The sequence below is a fragment of the Chrysemys picta genome, chromosome 6 (assembly GCF_011386835.1).
Source record: "Chrysemys picta bellii isolate R12L10 chromosome 6, ASM1138683v2, whole genome shotgun sequence".
NCBI classification, from domain to species: Eukaryota; Metazoa; Chordata; order Testudines; family Emydidae; genus Chrysemys; species Chrysemys picta.
In genome coordinates, this window is record NC_088796.1 from 34795626 (window position 1) to 34816442 (window position 20817).

Below are 20817 nucleotides of genomic sequence, written 5' to 3' on the forward strand. Positions count from 1 at the left end.
TTTTCTGTAGAAATTTTCTCTAGGCCTGATTACATTCTGTATGTTCTTCATTTGTAATAAAGCAGCACTTATGGGCTCCAGAGACCCAGCGCCTCTTGGTTCTAGGTGCTGTGCAAATAGATAGCAAAAAACACAGTCCCTGCCAGAAGGAGCTTACAATTTAAGTATTAAATCTGTCTCTTTCCCAATTAAGTTTAAGGCAGACCTGGTTAACACAAATACCGTGAGTGGTAAGGATTTTATATGTGCTGAAGAGTTCAGTTGAACAAACATAACTTGAAAGTGTAAGAAGAGCTGCTGAAAAGCTTTTTAATTTAAATTTCTCTCACTAAATCACTTGTGAATGTCATACAATATTGTTCTGCAACACATGAAACTATGTATCAAAAATATCAAGTGGAAAGGTAGATTATTCCTAAATGACAATTTTGTTACACATTTCAATAGTCCGTCAGCATGGTCAGGTTTAATGTAATGAATTAGTGAATGTTCTTCCCAAGAATTTAGTATTTCTTAACAACTTTTTGTCATTGTTACTATATCTAAACTGAAAAAAAAATCATTTAAATTATACAGATGCTTATTTTTCTCAACCTTAACTTAATAGGTTCACATTTGCACACAGGTATAATGAATTTTATTCAAAACAATTGCCATGTGTCTTTCCTGCTAATTCCATTTTACTGAACCTGCAAAGAATCGAGAGGGTCTCAGGCCTTTAGATTAGAGCTGGGCAATATTTTTTTGGATGACTAGTTTATCTGCCAAAAATGCAGTTTGTGACTGATTGAAGCTATTTGTGAATTTGCTGAATAGTTTTGGCCAACTTTTTTTTTTTTTGGGGGGGGGGGGGGGAAGGACAGGTGGGAAGGGGAAGAGAGAGAGTGAGGAGGTGGCATTTGCCAAATGGGATGGTGATGGTGCCTCCCTTTTAGCCCGGTGTTTAGGGCTCTTAGGGATGTGGGAGACCCAAGGTCAGTTTCCCCCTCTGTCTGAGCAGGGGATTTGAACTTGCATCTTTTCTATGTTGCAGGTGAGTGCCCTAGCCAGTGGGATGTGGGATATTTTGGTGATTTCAATCTCTTGTTGAAGCTGTTCCACTTTGTTTTAAATAATTAATTATTGGAACAAGGATGTGAACTTGGGTATTCCAGCTCCCAGGTGAATGCCTAACCACCAAGCTATAAAGTCTCTCTCTTTCCCCATTACTATTTAAGTATTTACACATAGTGGAACAGTTTAAACAGGAGAGATTGACAGAGACCGGCTCCATACTACTCTCTAGCCCAGTGGTTAGGGTATTCTCTTACAATGTGGGAGAACCATATTCAAACCCCGGCTGCAAAGGCTATACTTAGGTGTCACTCAGTACTCTAGCATTCTAAGAAACCAGTTTACAAGGAGAATGGTAGAGGGCTCTGCCTCTTGGGACTTTTCTGTTTTAGCACTTGAATAAATGTTCTTCAGTTGGTTGCATTGCACTGATTTGAGTGAGTCCACACTATGCACCTGAACTGGTGTATTGTTTGCCATAACATCCACTCTGGAGCTGCCTTATACTGATTCCGCTGTGTCCTTTGACAGCTCCTTCAGCCAGTAAACCTCCTTAACTTTATAAACAGATATTGCCTTCTTCTCTACCCTTATATAGCTGCCCCCCGCCAAATGTGCCCCACTCTGCAGAACGACAGCTGATTTATTGGCTAAGACTGCAATATTTGCCCCTCTGTACCCCTTCTCCACATTATTAACCCCCAAGATCCTGACCATACTTTCCCTAAGTTATACTCCAAGGCATGTTCCCCTGCATGTATTGCTACCTCTGCCTTCCAGAAATGTCCTCATTTCAGTAATTGTGCTCCTCATGAGGGGATCAGCACGACCAACTGCGGGTGTTCCTGGAGGAGAATCATAGAATATCAGGGTTGGAAGGGACCTCAAGAGGTCATCTAGTCCAACCCCCCTGCTCAAAGCAGGACTAATTCCCAACTAAATCATCCCAGCCAGGGCTTTGTCAAGCCGGGCCTTAAAAACCTCCAAGGAAGGAGACTCCACCACCTCCCTAGGTAAGGGAGAAAGGGGAACAGCACAAGGGGATATACATGTCAAATTTCAGCCTTGGTCAGCAGTCCACAGCTGGACTACTGGTTTGAGGGCGTAGGCACAGAGGAGAAGTAGCAGAGAAAGAGACCCTTAGCCAGGAGATTGAAGTTAGTGGTAGATACTGGGTGCTCAGCACTCTTCAAAATCATGCTACTTATTGGAGTGCCTCAATGTGGATTTACGTACCAAAGTTTAGGTCTTTTATTTTTGAAATTTTTTTGGCCTATATAAAAGAAATACCTCAAAAGCCCCACCTTTTTCTCTTACATTGGTTTTGCACCTTTACCATTAAAAAATTAGCAGTGGAATATATTAATATGGATGATTAGAACCCTGGAAATCTGCTTTATATCCGTGGATCATTTTTGCGAATTGGCTGTAGATACAAATTTTGTATCTGTGCAGGGCTCTATGGATAATTCATTGGGGAAGCAGAATCAAAGCAGCTGTGTTCTTCAATTGATAGCAAGAACATGCTATTTAAAGAAGAAACAAACCCTTCCCATGCACCCTCCACCCAAAAGCCAGAATTGAATCTGCATTACTGTTTGAATATTTACAAAATTTTATTAATTAAAGTACATTACCTTGCTGTTCCTTTCTAAAGTGTAATATATACTATAAGTAATATTTTCATATAAAATGTAATTTATATATTTGAAGAGATTAGCATATTGGCAAAAGCTCTTTTTGTAACCAGATACATGCAAGCTGTGTCAGTCTGACTCTTACTATATTGCCTACCCAATCACCTCAACACTTCTGTAACTTAAGTGTCTCCTGAACAGAAACCATCAGTTGTGTCAAATAACACTGTGGTTCTCTGATGTTCAGATTTGTCCAGTGAGAGCTCATCAAGTTTTAAGACTTGTATGTCTCTAATTGAAAGAGGTTTTTGATTATTGTTGTGCTTCCTTGCCTTTCCATATCAATTCTCTCAGCATGTCGCACAGAACAGTGTTGAAAAACTTTACTCTCATTAGTGCATTACCAATGTGTGATTAAACGCCCTTCCAGTCTTGTACACGTAATGCAGTACATTTATTTACTGCAATATTTAAACTAATGACTGGGAGAACTAGTGTAAATTACTGAATTTTTATGGATTAGTAAATGAAGGTCAGACTCTTCAACCATCAGGCATATTAAGTAGCACTTTGATTTAAATTGGATGATTTGAAGTGCTATTCAGTATCCAAAAGGATTTTAGGATTTGGCTCTAAGTAAACAGATGGATTTATCTTTTCCCAGAATACCTACATTGCTCACTCCACTGTGCCATTCTTCTAGTTAATTATTTAAAATAAATAAATCCATTATGCTTATCACAAAACCAAGCAACCATAACATGTTGTGTACCTCTTCCTCCCTCCATCCTGCCTGATTCCACTTCTTCCTCTGTTATGCTTTGTCATAGCTTAGCTAGGTTAGACTCTGAATAGGATAGAATCCACATTTTTATATCTACATAAAGACTCGTGAATTACAGTTCAGTTTTATTCATGTGAAAACTCTGCCTGTGTAGTGATCCTACTGAGGAAAAAAAGTACAACCTCCTCAGTGGGTACTTCCCAGCTGTAACATTCTATGATTTTATGATTCTAAGAACGTCCACCATTACATCAGCAGCAGTTGTCTAGCCTAGTCTCTCCTCTCCTCTCTCAATACTTGTCCATTCCTTAACAGTTCTGCCAGCCCTTCCCTCAAACTCCTGTCACCCCTGAACCACCTTCCAACTGAGTTCTCCCTTATTTCTCCAGGTCGGACTCAGCTGCAGCTCTATTATTTTCTCTGTCCCCTGCCTTTGAGAGGAAAATGTGGTGGTCACATTATAAATAGAAACAAATTCAATGCATTTACATATGAAAAAAAACTTGCACATCTGTGTGCAAGTTAGTCTACAAACAGTATAGTTAGCTGTGCATGTAATCTCTGTCCTATATGTAGTTTTTCATCATTACAGTTGGTATATATGTAATATGCATTGATATGTGCAAATTTGTTACAACTTGCGCTGTTAGAATAATAAAGTAACTATTCCTAGAATTTACATACTCAAACTATTCTAAACTTTTATTTGAAGTCAAGTTGTACAATGTTTTTCTATTAAAAGTATGAGCTTTTTTTCTTAATTTCAGTGAAAACTAAGCCTCCTAAGATAGTTTCAGTAGAAACAATTGCTGGTGTAAAGCAATTGCTTAACGTAACCTGGGACAAACCTGATCCAACATTACTAGATTTAAATTGTCATCTTCGATACAGAAACACAAATTCAAATACTTCGGTAAGTTACATCATTATTTTCAGAATATTAGATCATTTGTCACTGACGTAAATGTTGATCCTTTTAAATGCTGATGACAAAAGGCAAGGATGTAAGATCACTAATAATAACTCATGTATTAGTAATGTATCAAATGTAATATAAGCATGCATGATATTAGAAAATAGAGATGGATAAGACCTTCTGTTTCACTGTCAAGGGTAAATTGTTCTTGCCCTTCTGTCTGTTTCAGAGCCATCCTACTCCTTACTTGTCCTAGGAAAATTTCAGTGGAGGTACCCTCAGTCAGACCAACGATCAAACATGTTTTTCTTATTATTATTTTCTGGCAAATACAATAGTTATGTTTACTCTAGGTTAGATTAGAACAAAAGTAGGAGATGTTTCTCTGACAGCCTGGCTCCTGGCAGGATAGAAATGTGTAAGCAGTGTGTTCGAGAAGGTGGCTTATGTCTTCCTAGCATCTCACAATTCATCTGACGTACAATTCTAAGTGGAAATGATTCAGTGTGGGCCCCTCTGTTTGCCCTTCACAAAAATAGCTTGTCTACTCTGTCCACCTGTCTGAGTCCAATTTATAAAAATAACTCCACATACATTTAGCAGCTATTTGAGCCTATCATAAACTAGCTGAAGGTCTCTGCATGGCTTGATACTTTTAAAACCTTCCATTAAAAAAAAAAAAGCAAACCCTTTTGTCATGGGGTTATGAAAGTGGACTTGACAGAGCTGACGAAAGAAAGCTCTTTGAACCACCCAGTTCCTGTGAGTTTAAGTCTATTACACGGAAGGTCATTTTCCTGGCTGCAATGGCTTCAATCTGCACAATGAGTAAGCATCATACCCTAGTGATGGATCTACCTTAACTAGATTTTATAAGAATAAGATGGGGCTGTGGACTTAACTGACGTTCTTCTCCAAGGTAGTGTTGAAGTTCCACCTGTTAATGAGCCTATCATCCAACATTCTTCCTATAATCACATGTCCTTCCCCAGGAAAGCGCTTTTTCATATGCTCATTGTTAAGTCTTTGGGGTTCTAACTGGAGTGAATTAAAATTTGAAGAAAATCCACAAAACTTTCTTTGTTTTGGAGACCATTTCAGGGATGTCTGATTGTATTTTGTATTGCTATGATTTGGCTGAGCTGAAACAAAGAAGCCATATCAAGGCTCACTTAATAAGAGACAAGGCAGCCACCAGGGGTGCCATTGTCGATTTCTGGTCCTCTCTCCACACATTACAAAGCATTATTTCTTTGATTTGGCCTCCAGGTGGGAATTCTGATTTCAGACTCTCCGTACTCTGAAGCTTGTCTCCAACATAGGGGTAGCCAAACTTCCCACTCCCACCCCAAAAAATTTTTATGCATTTCTTTTTTCAGTTGGCTGAGATTTGAGTGTTTTCCCCCCTTCCTTATTGATTAATTGTCACACTTCATTATCTTCTTCAGTGTTGATTTAAGAGGTTATCTTACCCCTTTCAGTATACATTTAAAAAAAAATCTGCCCCATTCCCACTGTTGGTGTCGGGCTTGTGGGTTACTGCATGTTTTAGCTTTACTCTCATTTTTGTTTTGGGACAATCATGGAACTTCCCTGCTTTCCTGGGCTGAGACTCTTGTTCTGATTATCTCTTTAGAGTAGGTGAAAATTATAAACCATATAATTCTTCTTCTTCTTCAAAGTGATCATTATTGCCACTCATCTACATGTTTCCCCTCAGAGTTTGGAGGATAATTTTTCAGGGGGAGTTTCTCTTGGCACATGGTTTTTCTGTCTTTTCATTGGTACAGATATTTTGATCATATGTTGATCATCTTTAGATTGTCTTATTGCTGGGACCTTTGGTTCCCATGCAGTTGGAGAAGACAAACAGTTGTAGGGCAGCATTGATGCTTCAGAAAGGGCAGGGTGCAATGGCCAACAGAGAGCCTAGCTCATGCTCTCTACTTCATTACTACTGCCATTAAGGGTAAAATGTAACCTTAAGAACTGGTGCTGATCTTGTGGAACGATTGCAAAGATCCAGAAATGAGAAAGCTACACACAGAAGCACTATTTACAAGATGAGTAGCTTTCCCTTTTATTTATAATGGAGGGGTGATCTGGGAGGCATGATAGATATGGTCTTTGAGGTTTTTAAGTAGATAAAGTATCTGCTGAGGTTTATTTTTTTTATGTTAAGAAAGACAACATATTTTGTGTTCATGTTTTCACTTTTAGGTAACAGATAATTTCACTATGAATCAAAATAAAAGAAGAGCATCATTTAATCTCACGGATCTACAGGATTTTACAGAGTATGCTATTGCCATTCAATGTGTTGGTGTTGAATCAGAAATCTGGAGTGAATGGAGTAAAGAGAAAATAGGAAGAACAGAACAACAAGGCAGGCTAATTGTTTACAACATAGTTTTTCATAGGATTAATTTTGAATCTTTTGGCACAGAAGTTAATATTAGCAGACTATTTTCAGCGTATTGTCAGTTGGTTGATGTTATAGTTTGGCTTTGAAATTGTGAAAACAAATGCATTCAATTAAAGAAGGCTAGAAGGGGGGAGGGCAGAACAAGAGATAAACTGAAAGGGATAGAGTGAGGAATATAGAATGGAGGAGAAAAAACGGGATTATTTAAAAGAAATAAAAATCTAGAACTAGGAAAGAAGAGTGAAATGACCATAAAGAATGGAAATAAGAGACTGATTGCAGCATAGAGAGAAGGTATACAAGGGTCAGGAAGAAAAAAAAAATTCAACACTGCTGTTAATCTTCTTTAAAAAGCAACAGCAAGTTTTCTACTTTTTATTGTTTGTTTTTAATAGCTCCTTCAAAAAAAGTGGATTTGTGGAGAGTAATTGAATCTTCATCGTCAGCTGCAAATAGATATGTGCATCTTATGTGGAAGGTATGTACACGCATTATTTTAAAATCCGAACTGCCTCTTCCAGTAGAAATTGCATTTTATCATCTGTGTTATAGGACATAAAGATCTGTCAAGTCTGGCTCAGACGAGCTCCATACAAAGCTAGAACAGAACCTACAGAACTTTTCTGTTAAGTAACACGATGTTGACTACAACTTTGCAGTCAGAATTTACCCTATGACCATGCTGACATCATATTCAACATGATCTGAAAAAACTGACTGCTAAGTCATGATGGTCAATAGTCAATATAACTAGTTAGTTAATATAACTTCTCACGGTTCTATTCAAATTTACAGTTTTGAAACCTTCTTCATTAAATTATCACCACTTGACTATGCTGGAGATAAGAACTGAATGGTAACATTGTGCTTGTAGAATCTTGATTGAAATACTCATAAAAATATATTTTAATTTGAGCTGGTCAAATGCAAGAAAAATGAATAATTTGAGTATTGCAGTTATCTGTTGAACAACTTATTTCAAAAACTGAATTCCTTGAAGAAATTTGATGGAAAAACAGTAATATTCATTGTATAAATATTTTCAGCTGCTATTATTTGATCAATTTGATCAATTTAAAAGACTTTTTAAGCCTTTACATTTATTAGAATCCAATAAAATCTGTTTTTAGAATTCAACATTGTTAAGTATCCAGAAAGTAATCCAATATACCCACTGGCATGCTCAAACATTTCAAATTTTTCCAGAATTTCTGTTATGAAGTAGTTGGAAGAACATTCTGGATGTTGACTCTCTGATGGACTCACCAAATATTTTTCAGGAATCTTTTCTGAGTAACCAAATGAGGCAAACTGGAAAACAGATTACTGAGAAACTGAAATATGTTTGCATGAAAATAATCCAGAGGTAGAAAAAGGAAAAATTCTGGAGTCCTGGCAATGTGTCCAGTATTTATGTTTTATATATTTATTAAATGTGCTTTCGATTATATAAGCAGTATTACAAAACACACACAACTTTTGTATTATTTTTTTTAAACAGGTGTTAAAAGAATATCCATCTTCTGAGTATCTACTTGGCTACAAAATACAGTACTGTCCAGAAAACAATGCTTCTTTTAAAATGACGCACAACACTACTGACAAGGTGGCCATGCTCCTTTTAACGGGGGAAGCCTATGTGATATCTGTTGTTGCATATAACTCTGTTGGAGAGTCTCCTGAGGCTACTCTAAGAATTCCATCTATTGGTGAAAAAAGTACGTTTTTATAAAATGGTGTGGTAGATATTCCCTTGGATCACTGAAACAGCCTTTTCCGTATCCATGTGATAATTCATTTTGCCTGTCTTAAGTACTGTTGCGGTGAAAGTGAAATTGTGGTAGAGATTTATTTTTTTGTCCTGAATTCTACAGATGGAGAAGACCTACTAATTCATCTAGCTCCTCACTATGTCAGTACAGGATTGTCTAGTTTCATTACTTTATTTAACACAAGTGCAATAGACTAATGGAACAGCATACTCTGGTATGGAAGAGAATGTATTAAAGCATTGGTATATCATTGTACTTCAGCTTGTCATATATTTTCCTATTAGTAATAGTGCTTCCTGTTTATAAAGCCATTAATAGGAGTCACTGTTTTATTATGTTATTATGTTATGTTTATTATGTTATTTATTATAACTAATTGGCCTCTGTCATTGATTCCTTATTTCCTATTAAAACACAAGTCAAAACCTACTCTTCTGTGCTACTACAGCCAATAAAATGTAAAATAAGTCTCTGAATGGATATATATTCCAATTCTTCATGTCTCTGCACCCCATCTACTTTCACATCTTATTGTAACAATTCCATTATTGTTTGCTGTGTTATCAGATACTCTCTCTGTGCGTATGTGTGTACATGTATAAATAAATAAAACAATGCTTTACACAATTAAGTTGAATTTCTTGTTTGACTTTTGCTAAGTCAAACACTGTGTTCTGTAGATAAAAATCTGAATCTCTCATCACTGAATTGCTACACTATTATGGATGTTTGCTCTATTAACATTTTTATAACTATTTCTGTTAATTTTTACGTGTTGTTAATTTGCAGCTCCCAAATGGATTGATACAGTGAGGACACTTACTTTAAATGAACAAATGGTTGTGGAATGGGAAGCATCAGTTTCAGAAATAAGCAGATATGTCATTGAATGGTATGAGGAGTTGGAGACTGAGCCCTTGGGTAGATCATGGCAATATATATTAAATACTACAAAGTGGACAGCTCAGAAAGGTAAGCTTACTATGCTTGCGTGACCTTATAATTTTCAGATCTCTATCAGTTACTTCTTAACCTAAATCTAGAACACAGTTTTTTTGTTCAAGAAAAAGTATTTTGTTTCTCTATTTAACATAGGCTGTATGTTATACTGTGCTATCTTTCTCTGGGGTGTGGGCAACATACTCTCGTGTCTAGCTAAAATATGGTGACACACAGACACAATTATTTTTCACTGCTTAGTAAGATAACAAGCCTGAGAGTCACCGGTGCATGACAACAAACAGTGGACAAAATTGTAATCAGAAGCAGAAATGGATAGTAGCCTTTGAACCTTTCCATTCAATATTTGTAGGAGCACCTATTTTGCATATAAATTGACTAATATAAACAAGTAGTGACATAAATAATTTTAAGTAATCTTTTGAAAACATAAGCAAAACATTGACATTACTAGCAAGTAGTTTAAAATAGCAACAAAACCGATAATTAATAAAAATTCAACTTCACTACTGTTAGGGCCAATTACAAAATATATAGTTCTTTAGGTGTGATCAGATGAGTGCCACAAGAAAATACAAAATTGAATGTTTTCCAGTTCTTGGGAAATGAAGACAGGTTGTTTTGGAGTGGAAATTTGTATTCTAGTTAAAGAGAAATGAACATATTTTTGAAGCTCTTTGGCAACACGTTGCAACAAGAAATTATTGAACATAAAAAAATAATTGCACAAGTCAACTACAGTATGACACTGAGTATTCTGTCTTTTTACTAAATATTCAGGATTCTTCAGGTTGTTTGAACTAAAAATCCTTTTTCTTTCTTCCTCCTTGTATATAAAAGCAGACTCAGTGCTAGACTCAGTATAAATATATAGGAAGATCTGGTCCTTGCCTCACATACAGGGCCGGATTAACTCTCTTGTGGCCCGGGGCTATTAAAAATTGTGGGATCCCTGGATATAAGTCTTTTTTCCTAATTTTAAACAAAATGATCACAATTATGGAATCGAGGCTATTAACGCTATACTAAACTTGCCTTTTAATTAACATAAAGCCATTGTGTGGTTACATTTCAGTCTTAAAACATGTAGAATATAATTAAGAAGTAGGTTATTTTTAATTCACTTCCCTTAAAACAGCTGTTCTATTAGTTTCTTTCTGGGAGGGAGTTTGGTGCAGGATGGGGCTCCAGGCTGGGGCAGAGTGTTGTGGTGCAGGAGAGGGTGAGGAGTGCGGGCTCTGGGAGGGAATTTGGTGCAGGAGGGAATTCTGACCTGGGGCAGGGGGTTGGGGTGAAGGAAGGGGTGCGAGGTGCAGGCTCCGGCAGGGAGGTGCTTACCACAGGCGGCTCCCAGCCGGCGGTGCAGCAGGGCTCAGGCAGGCTGCCTGCATGCCTTGGCCCCACGCTGCTCCCAGAAGTGGCCAGCTGCTGGCACATCTCTGTGCACCCTTGGGGGGAGGGGGACAGCGTGTCTCCATGTGCTGCCCTTGCCCGCAAGCACCTCCCCCACAGCTCCCGGGAACCAGCCAATGGAAGATGGGGGGACAGTGCTGGGGGCAGGGGCAGGGGCAGCACGTGGAGTCACTTCCCCCCCTTCCAGGGGCCGCAGAGATATGCCAGCAGATGGCCGCTTCCAGGAGCGGCTTGGGGCTATGGCATGCAGGAAGCCTGCCTGAGCCCTGCTGTGTCGTGGCCCCACTTAGCCTGGGGCCCTGGGCTGCAGCCCCTAAAGCCCCTGTGTTAATCCGGCGCTGCTCACATATCTTAAATCTAGAAAATATGACAAGACAGACAAACAGTAATAGGCAGACAACAAGCAAGCAAAATATCAAAGCTGTAAATATTTTGTTAGTCTTAATTTTTTACTTCCTTAAAATCTCACCCATCCCACCTTTATCCTGGTGTCCAACTGTCAGCCAATGTATTACTAATCCAACATGCTGTCCTTCCACCCCACCTAAATAGATTTAGGCTTGGGAGGTGAATGGGAAAGTAACACATCAGATGGTACATATGTTAGAGTTACTAAAAGTGTCTTGAGGCAGTCTTGAGGCAGTTCCAATTGACCTCCCCTACTCGTCTTCCCCACCTCACCACAGGGGAGTTGTAAGGAAATTAAGACTTCTACTCTGGGGCTTCCCTAAAAGGCTTTCCCCATTGCTCTTCAGGCCTTGCTGGAATGCTTGGGAATATTAGAGGAAACTCAGGACATATTTTAGGATCAGAAGACCTATGTACAGCTTTCATTTCATATGCTCTGACATTATATTGTGTTTTTAATTAGGATAAGAAACATTTATAAAAGTGGAAGATTAATAACGCTGCTTTGTGAAAAAAATCCATTGATACAGTGTTTTCAATGTTAACTCATTATTAGGTTGAGTAAAGGGATTTGTTTTGAAATACTTTCATAAATTCTGTGGTAATGTTCCTCCCATTCAATATGTTCACTTGACATAATCCTTTGATGCAATATTTTGTCTTACTGTGGTGGTGATGATTCAGAATTCTCAGCACGAGAAGATTCTCTTTAAGCAGTTTTGAGTTTCTGTTTCCGCTTTTCCTTTCAGGAAGTTGGTAAACTGCTTCTGCAGTTTTGTTACTGTCTGCATACTTGTCTCTGTTCTAAAGAAATGAATAATATTTTGATGGCTTTCTATTCAGTAACACCAGGGGATTCCCATTGACTTTGGTGGGGCAGGGATTTCACCCCCAAAGTACAACTATTTAATCTAAGTGTCAAAATAACTTTAGGAAACAGAATCAAGAAGAATGAATTTCCAGACAGTCAAACTGAAAATAAAACTCACATTATTATGTCAAATAGAAAGTAATTAATAAGACCCCAATCCATCAAAATTCTTAAACATATGCTTAACTTTAAGCATCTGAGTAGTCCCATTGACTATTCATATACTTAAGGTTAAGCATGTACTTAAGAGGTGGGAGACTTTCAAAGGCACAAAGGGGATTTAAGTATCAGGGGGTAGCCATGTTAGTCTGTATCCCCAAAAACAGCAAGGAGTGTGGTGGCAGCTTGTCATATGGTCTTTTTATAAAAAGAAATAACTACAAAAACATTTGCCTTGTTTTATTGAAGTATGTACATATAATTCTAAAATAGTTTCTGGTCTCTTGCAATTTTACACATCATGCTTATTGCAAGATTGTACTTTTAATGCACGTTAGGAGATGCACTTTAAAATTTATCCTTCTGTGATTTAAGGGCAACATTTTTTAATTTGGGTACCTAAAGTTAGGCTCCTAAATTCATGTTTAGGCACTTAAAGGGCCTGATTTTCAAAAGTGAAATTTCAAATAGTGAAAATTACAATACAATATACAATAGAATAACAAAGAGATTAAAAAATAGAGCCCAAAGAAGGAAAGAGAAGTAGTAATACAGCACAAACTACTTCTACAGGGTGAAAATAAGACCAGAAGAAAGAAAGAAAGAAAGAAAGAAACAAATATCATTATTGGTCCATATGGTACACTGCTACTTAAAGCCATATGACACCATCAGATCCACATTAAAAATCTCAGAAGTTTCTTAGTGCATTTCGGGGCTGCTCAAAGCTGTGATAAGTAGTTGAAGATCTGATGTGATCCTTCCCTTCAATAGAGCTGTATTTCATAACTTTGCTGAGCAGTTTCCCCAAACAATCATGGCTTGATTATAAGTATATGTAATCCTCATAAAAGATTACACTGTATTATAGTGTCTAGATTTGAAATCAACCAACATGTGAAGGGGAAATCTTCCATGTTAATGTCAGTATTATCTGGAATAACTCATGCTCCTTATCTGCAGATATGGAAATTTGACTGTCTAGTGTATATATTTGTGACAGTTTAAATCTTTCCCCAGTATTGTTCATATTATGTATAATAAGTGAGAACTAAATCCATTTTTAAAAACCACTACTTCACTGAAGTGGGTGCAAAAAGGGCCACAGAGATTCTTGCTAATCTTGCTGTACTTTTATTTTACATATATGGGAAGTATAGTGAAAATAATATGATCTGTTATCATTAAATTAAGTTATTATTTCTTAGTTTTTAAACCATTTCTTCATTGGTGGTAAACTGAAATTGGAAATATGTTAATTGATCAGTGGGCCCTTTTCTGATTTCCATTATATAAAATTGCACAATTAAAAATAGTAAACTCTTCTCAGTGGTTTGAGCATTGGCCTGATAAACCCAGGGTTGTGAGATCAATCCTTGAGGGGGCCATTTAGGGATCTGGGGCAAAGATCTGTCTGGGAATTTGGTCCTGCTTTGAGCAGGGGGTTGGACTAGATGACCTCCTGAGGTCCCTTCCAACACTGATATTCTATGATTCTTTTCGGCAAACTAGCACACCGGATTTAAAAAATATGAGAGGACATACAACTGCACATGATATCACTGACTTGTCAGAGAAGCAGTTTGATCAAGAGATTGATTTATTTTACTAGTTTATACAGTCCTATAGATGCTTCCATTACAGAAAACAACACAAAACAAGAACAGTCAATCAAATGTTAAACAAGCTAAGTGAGTCTTGATTCTTATTCTGAGGATTGCTACACTCAGACTGACAGACTCCTGTTAAGAGCAAATGTCATTAAGGGAGGCTCTCAATTAAAAAGTAAGAGACTGCTCTAATTTATGGTGGTCAGCAATGGATTCAGTGAGCTGAAAAAGCAGTGGAGAATTGACATAGTTCGAGGGTCGGGCCATGTCCACTTTTCCCTGCTATACTAGCCACGGAGAGGGAGAGGAAGTGGCATCAGAGTAAGAGCCTCTGCACTGGCTTTACACAACTGATGATGAATTATGGGGTGGTCCTCCTTCACCTGAATAAACTGGTTGTAGATTTAGATAAGATTAGGCTGGCGGTGTGGCTACACTAGAGAATCTGGGCCAGAGTGTTCAAACATTAATTCCAGTGGTAAGCGTCTCCCATTAAATTTCAACTGGCTGAATAGGGGTTGGGGAGGTTGCTAGACCATCAGGGTTTTAATGATAATTGCCAAGAATTATACCTGGAAATAAGATGCCACTGTAGAGACTTCAGTTACAGGTGTCCCGATGTCAAGCTGCTTACAAGATGAGCAGCTGCATTCTGCATAGCTGGAGCCAGCTGGAGCTCCCTTGTTACTTTAAAATGCTTTTATTACATCTTAAAGAATATCTCTTTTTGACTAGAAATAAAAATAAAAAGATGGAAATAGTTTCAGAAAAAGAACTGAAGGATCATCAGCTACTCAGTGTCCTCAATCCTACCCAATAAACTTACAATAATTAGCCTTGTCAAATGCTAGTGATGGTAAGATACTGTGAACATGTAAATTGCTACATAAGAAAAAGTATAATATTCCTTAGTCAAAATATTTCTAGTGAAAAATTAGTCTGAATTCAAATACTTTTAGAAAAGGTGCCAAATAAAGTTCATTCTATGTTTTCTCTCCATGCATAAGTACGTCAATGGGTATGCAAGAGAATAAGCATAGATTGCACTCATAAAAACTGAGGGAAAATACCAGTATGGAGCAATCCTAAATTCATCTAATGCTAGCAAGAAAATACAACTTTATTTTCCTTATGTAAATGTAAATCTTAAATGAAGGACATGTATCTGAAAAGTATTTTTTTCTTACAGATGCCTTTAAACCCTTCAAATGCTATAATATCTCAGTGTATCCTCTCTATGGAAATAAAATAGGAACTCCACATTCCATACAAGCTTATGTTCAAGAAGGACGTATGTATATGAAACTATCAATACGGTCAAACCCTCTGTATTACTTTCTATCTTGTAATAGCATCTGTGCCATGTGCTTAAGACCTGTGTTATTGAGGGAAGGAAGTAGTGATTAGTGCATAGAACTATGAGTTAGAATTCCTGGTTTTTATTTTCAGTTCAGCTATTGACTTACTGTGTATTTCATGGAAAGTAATTTAAACTGTGTGCCTCTGTTTTCCCATTTTTTGATATGGGTATAGAGCTCAATTGCAGGGTTGTTGTAGGCTTGAGTAATGTTTGTAAAGCACTTTGGGAACCAGAAGAAAGCTGCCACAAAATGTATTAAAACTGTTTTTTTTATTGTAAATATGGGTCAAAGCTTAAAAATTGCAGACTCATTTAGACATAGTTTATGCTATTTCTCAAGGATATAACTGACTGAACTTTTTTATGTTCAATTTTATTTTTTCCAGTGGAAGGGTGATTTTGGGGCACAGACTAAAACAGCTAGTTCGAAAAGTTTGAGTTTTGCTCTCTTTTTACGGTGTAATGGAAAATGTACATTCCTGCATAATAATATTTTTTTAAATGGTAGAAAATCTTGCCGTTTCACATTGGGCGGAAATCGTGCATTGATTCTGTTTTTAGTAGAACTGTAACGTGAATTGGATGAATTATGCAGCTAATTGTAAGAACCAGGTTTGGTGGTAGATTCAAGATTTCAGGCTGTGGACTGGTGAAGTCTCCAGGGAACTGGGTACAGTACAATGATAATAGAGCATATAATTGTTAAGGAAACCTAGATGTATTGGCTTATTCATGAAGGGACAATCGCTGGTTGGTTTCAATGCTATTTAGTTAAGATGCTTTGATGGTAGTGGTGGTTGATTGAGAGAGGGAGGAGATGTTATGCCTTTTGAGTGGACTGGAGCATACAGAGATCTTGCTAAATAGTTTTTGAATTGTGCATATAGAGGTTTGATTACATAGGTAGGGAGGCTGATCTTGTGGACAGAGCATTGAACTGGGACTTGGGAATCCTGGGTTCAATTCCCCACTTACAGACATCCTGTATGACTAGGGCAAGTCAATTAACCTGTTCTTTGCCTTGGTTTCCCATCTGTAAAATTGATGTAATAGTTTCCTACGTCACATCAGTGTTGAGGATAAAATCAGTGATTGTGAGGTGTTCAGATACATACCATCATCACCATAGTAAGTAACAAGAGAGAAGGTGCAAACATCACCTAAGAAGAGGGTATCTCTGAAAAGCTGAGAAAAGCTAGGAATAGTGTCTGGTCTCTGATAAAGGGTATATTAGGTAAATAGTACCTGTCCCTTATATCACGGATTAGTAAAGTTGTGCCATTTAAAATACTTTATGTACATTTATTACATTTCTGTATTTTTTTGTAGGTCCATCAGTTGGTCCTGTGGCTAAAACAGACAATCTGGGAAAAAATGAGGCTATGATAAAATGGAAGAAGATTCCAAAAGATAAAAGAAATGGATTTATTATTAACTATACAATATTTTATAAACCTGAAGGTGGAAAAGAATTAAGTAAGTAAAAGTTCTCCACTCTGTTACACCACTGTGCTGACCCAGGATGTCGGTTACTTCATGAAGATATTAGCATACAATACCTATTGCTGCTTACAACACCAGAAAGTTTTGCCAGAGAGAATTTCACAACTTTGTAGGGTAAAGTGGTGACTGATCACTTTCCAGATAATGTTATATGTTTCAGATGGGGGAGCAGCAGAGTTTATCTATGATTTGTGCGTTTTACCATGGTCACCGAATGCGCTTTGCTGCTCTCTGTCATTCTCTTCACAATTATAAAATGCTAAGTGCTCAATTATGTAGAACCCAGGCCATCCAAGAGTATGTCTACATAGTAAAAAATGAAACAAACAAAAATGTGACAGATGTAGTCATGTTGCTTAATGCACTAGTGGAAGGCATTCAGATACTAAAGTGATGACTAAAGCTGTGTGAAATTTTCTGGTCTAATACAGTTGATTCACCAAAAAACATAGTTTCAATTGACTGGAAATTATCAGTGAGTTTGACTCCACACATTTTGTCTGGGAAGAGGTTTTTCAGGGCTGGCTTCAGAGGGGTGTGTGTGTGTGTGTGTATGTGTGTGTATACGTACATAAACTTGTTTGGGATGTGGGAAATTGAGGTTTGAATCCTCACTCTGGATCAGGGACTTGAACTCAGCTCTCTCCTCTCCCAAGTGAGCATTCTAACCATCAGCTGATAGGCTAAACTGGGTGTATTGCTCTCAGTTTCTCCTGTTGAAGCTGTTGCACTTTGTTCTTAAATATTACTTAAACTACTTAAATATTTCATGGGCGCAGGGATTTGGATGCTAGGTGAGTGCCCTAATCACCAGGCTATAGACTATTTTGATCTCAGTCTCTCCTGTTGAAGCTGTTTAATTTTGTATAAATATTCATTGGGCAAAACAGAGAGCGAGTGAAATGACTCTCTAGCCTGGTGATTAAGGCACTCACCTTGGGAGGTAGGGGATATGGATTCAAATCCCGCCTCTGATTCAGACAGAGCCTAAATAGAATAGAACCCTAGCTTGCACTGGTGAGCATTACGTAAATTGTCTGAGTAGTCTCTTTGCTGATGCATGTCACAGCTATATATCTGAAAGTATCTGTTGCTAAAATACCTAAAGTTTATAGGATATGATATCTTTTAGAATTATACTTCACAATGGGGTATTCCAACAAAATAATTCCCACAGGATCTGCGTATATTTTATGGTCTCCATGTTATGTCAGTATGTCAGTGATGTAGCTGAAAGAAAATCACCATTTATGAAGAATTTTGAAAATACTTGCTGTAAAAGGTTTTTTTGTTTTTTTAATTTATTTCTTTTAATACTACATTATGTAGGACTGTCTTAGTTCCTCTTACTTAGTTCATCTCATTTTCCATAGTTGCACTTGATCCTGGTGAAACGGACCTGAACCTCTGTTGTAGTAGTGCAATAATTATAGCTGTTCAGATTATCCTCTTTGCTTCCATAAGGAGAGAGGACCCATTCTAATGGATCTGCAGTGTGGTAGTAGGGTGTGATGGCTCTAAAGCAGGGGTAGGCAACGTATGGCACATGTGCCAAAGGCGGCGCACGAGCTGATTTTCAGTGGCACTCACACTGCCCGGGTCCTGGCCACCGGTCTGGGGAGAGGGGCCTCTGCATTTTAATTTAATTTTAAATGAAGTTTTTTAAACATTTTAAAAACCTTATTTACTTTACATACAACAATAGTTTAGTTATATATTATAGACTTATAGAAAGAGACCTTCTAAAAACGTTAAAATGTATTACTGGCACGTGAAGCCTTAAATTAGAGTGACTAAATGAAGACTCGGTACACCACTTCTGAAAGATTGCTGACCCCTGCTCTAAAGCATTTTCCCTCCCTTCCCCAGACCTAGGAAGCTCATGTTTAGGGAGGTTTTGGTGGCAACTTCACCCACACAGCTGTAAAGGATCGATTATTTAAGATTTTGTTAATTCAGTCAACATTATCATACAGATACTCACAGATTTTCTCTGATGTATGTGACCACTGTTACCAACCCACCCATCTCCCAGCTAGTGGAGATGCTCATGAGAGCAGTAAAATGGCTAAAGGTTAGGGCCAGAATGTGTTGCAGCGACATAGATCCTCTTTGTTTTCAGGAATCTAATGTGGCTCTCGGGAATAGTGGGTTTAGAAATTTCTTGCCTGTTCTTGGAAGCTGCTCCCAGTTTCTGGATCAATATGGTGGAAAGTTTGAGTTAGAACTTGTGGTATTTGCTGTCTACTTTGTGGATTTTTCCTGTATAGTGGATGATCTAGTCCAGTATGATTAGCTACTTATTCTAGATTAAGCTACATATTTATTAAAGGCACTTACTCAATTTATATAAGCTCGAATTGAATCTGTTCTTTTTTTTCTGTTGAAGAATATGACCTGTTGTATTAATCTAGATGGAATATATTGGCCAAAAGCATTAACATAACCCGGTCGCTGTCCAACATTAAATAGTTTTAAACAAGATTTGGGGATTGACATACAAAGATCTCAGCCTGCTGTATACCATGGCAAACACACCATTAAAAATCCATTAAACCTTTTATTAAAGATACAGTAAAGAAAAACAGGTTAAGTATTTGAAATGTAAAGTATTGAATAAGCTTTTAATTTTAACATTCCTTGTTCCCTTTAGTTGGAGAGAGATTTTAGAAGGGAAAAAACTTTTGTTTGACAGTCTTTTAGGTGTTAGCAAACAGGGACGGCTCTAGGTTTTTTGACGCCCCAAGCAAAAACAAAAACAAAAAAACAAACCTCCTGGAATGCCACCTCTGGAATTGTGCCTCCCCAAGCATGTGCTTGGTTTGCTGGTGCCTAGAGCCGATCCTGTTAGCAAAGGTTCTGGTAACTGTCCTTTTGGGAAAGAGACATGAGTAGAGATGGGCTGGAACTGGCGTTGCTCCTGTTAAAGTCTGGATCCATTTCCTAGAAGACAAAACAAGACAAACACCCACAAAAGGGCGGGAGGAAACAGCAACAATAGAAAATGCAGCTTCTGTCTCTGATGTTGACTCTGACTTGCAACCTCATTGCTGGAAAAACACAGGCACATCACATGGTCTGACCAGCCACTCTGAGACCTGGCAAACTTGTACCAGCTGTTTAGGGTATTGCTTTTAGTTGCCTTTCTGATCACAGGCTTACAGCAATGTTGCAAAATACACTGTCTTGGACAGCTAAGCCAGACTCTTATTAGACCAAAGAAAAAAGGAGAGAGAAAGGAAAGAGAAGAAACAAAGTAGAGAAGTAAAAGGACACATGGGGAGAGTTAAAAAAGAGAAAGACAAAGTCTCACATACCAGGAAGTGTTTGGGTTTCAGCCAGTGGAGGTGGCAATGTCATTTGGCTCCCTCTCGCTTTGGTTCTTTCTGGTCAGGACATCTGTTTGAATCAGGATGACAAAAGCCCAGGGTCCCAGGAGACAGTGGCAGCCATGATGGTGAAGCTTGCTCCAATAGCCAATTTTTCCCGCCAAAGTCTCATTTTCCACAGAGGGAATGGTGGGTGGAAGAGCCCATCCCCTCATTCTTTTGTCTACCAATTAAGCCTTGTTTCTGACACACCAATTTGGGTTCACTGATGTCTGGTTCCACACTTTTTTTTCTTTTTTACTAAGCATGATCTTAAAACAGTCCTTGATTTTATATCAGGCCTTTTTGTTTGGACTATAGTCAGTCTTTCTGTCTCCCTTTCGTAACTTTTCCCATCAGCATTTGTTGTTATAAATTACTGTAACCGCTCATGAACTTAGTCATTTTTTTACAGTTGAACTCACAATTAGGGTAAATTTTTCTGTAACAGATTTTACTATAAACAAAACATTTTTCTATAAACAAATCTGACTGTTGCCAAGATATTTTAAAAAAATCCAGCCAACCAAACCTCCACTCATTAACATGACATATTAAAACTAAGTAGTTATAAGCAG

General features: G+C 37.7%; 1 protein-coding gene across 11 annotated transcripts in view; it reads left to right on the forward strand.

The window, feature by feature from the left end:
- The window catches only part of IL31RA (interleukin 31 receptor A), a 79598-nt gene that overhangs the window by 40321 nt on the left and 18460 nt on the right, over nucleotides 1–20817 (forward strand). For all 11 annotated transcript variants that reach the window (XM_065598964.1, XM_065598960.1, XM_065598967.1 and 8 more), the window contains exons 8-14: nucleotides 4242–4387; nucleotides 6611–6776; nucleotides 7211–7293; nucleotides 8317–8533; nucleotides 9377–9559; nucleotides 15198–15299; nucleotides 16698–16844. In XM_065598964.1, coding sequence (XP_065455036.1) covers nucleotides 4242–4387; nucleotides 6611–6776; nucleotides 7211–7293; nucleotides 8317–8533; nucleotides 9377–9559; nucleotides 15198–15299; nucleotides 16698–16844 — 1044 coding nt within the window. The remainder of the gene's footprint in view (nucleotides 1–4241; nucleotides 4388–6610; nucleotides 6777–7210; nucleotides 7294–8316; nucleotides 8534–9376; nucleotides 9560–15197; nucleotides 15300–16697; nucleotides 16845–20817) is intronic.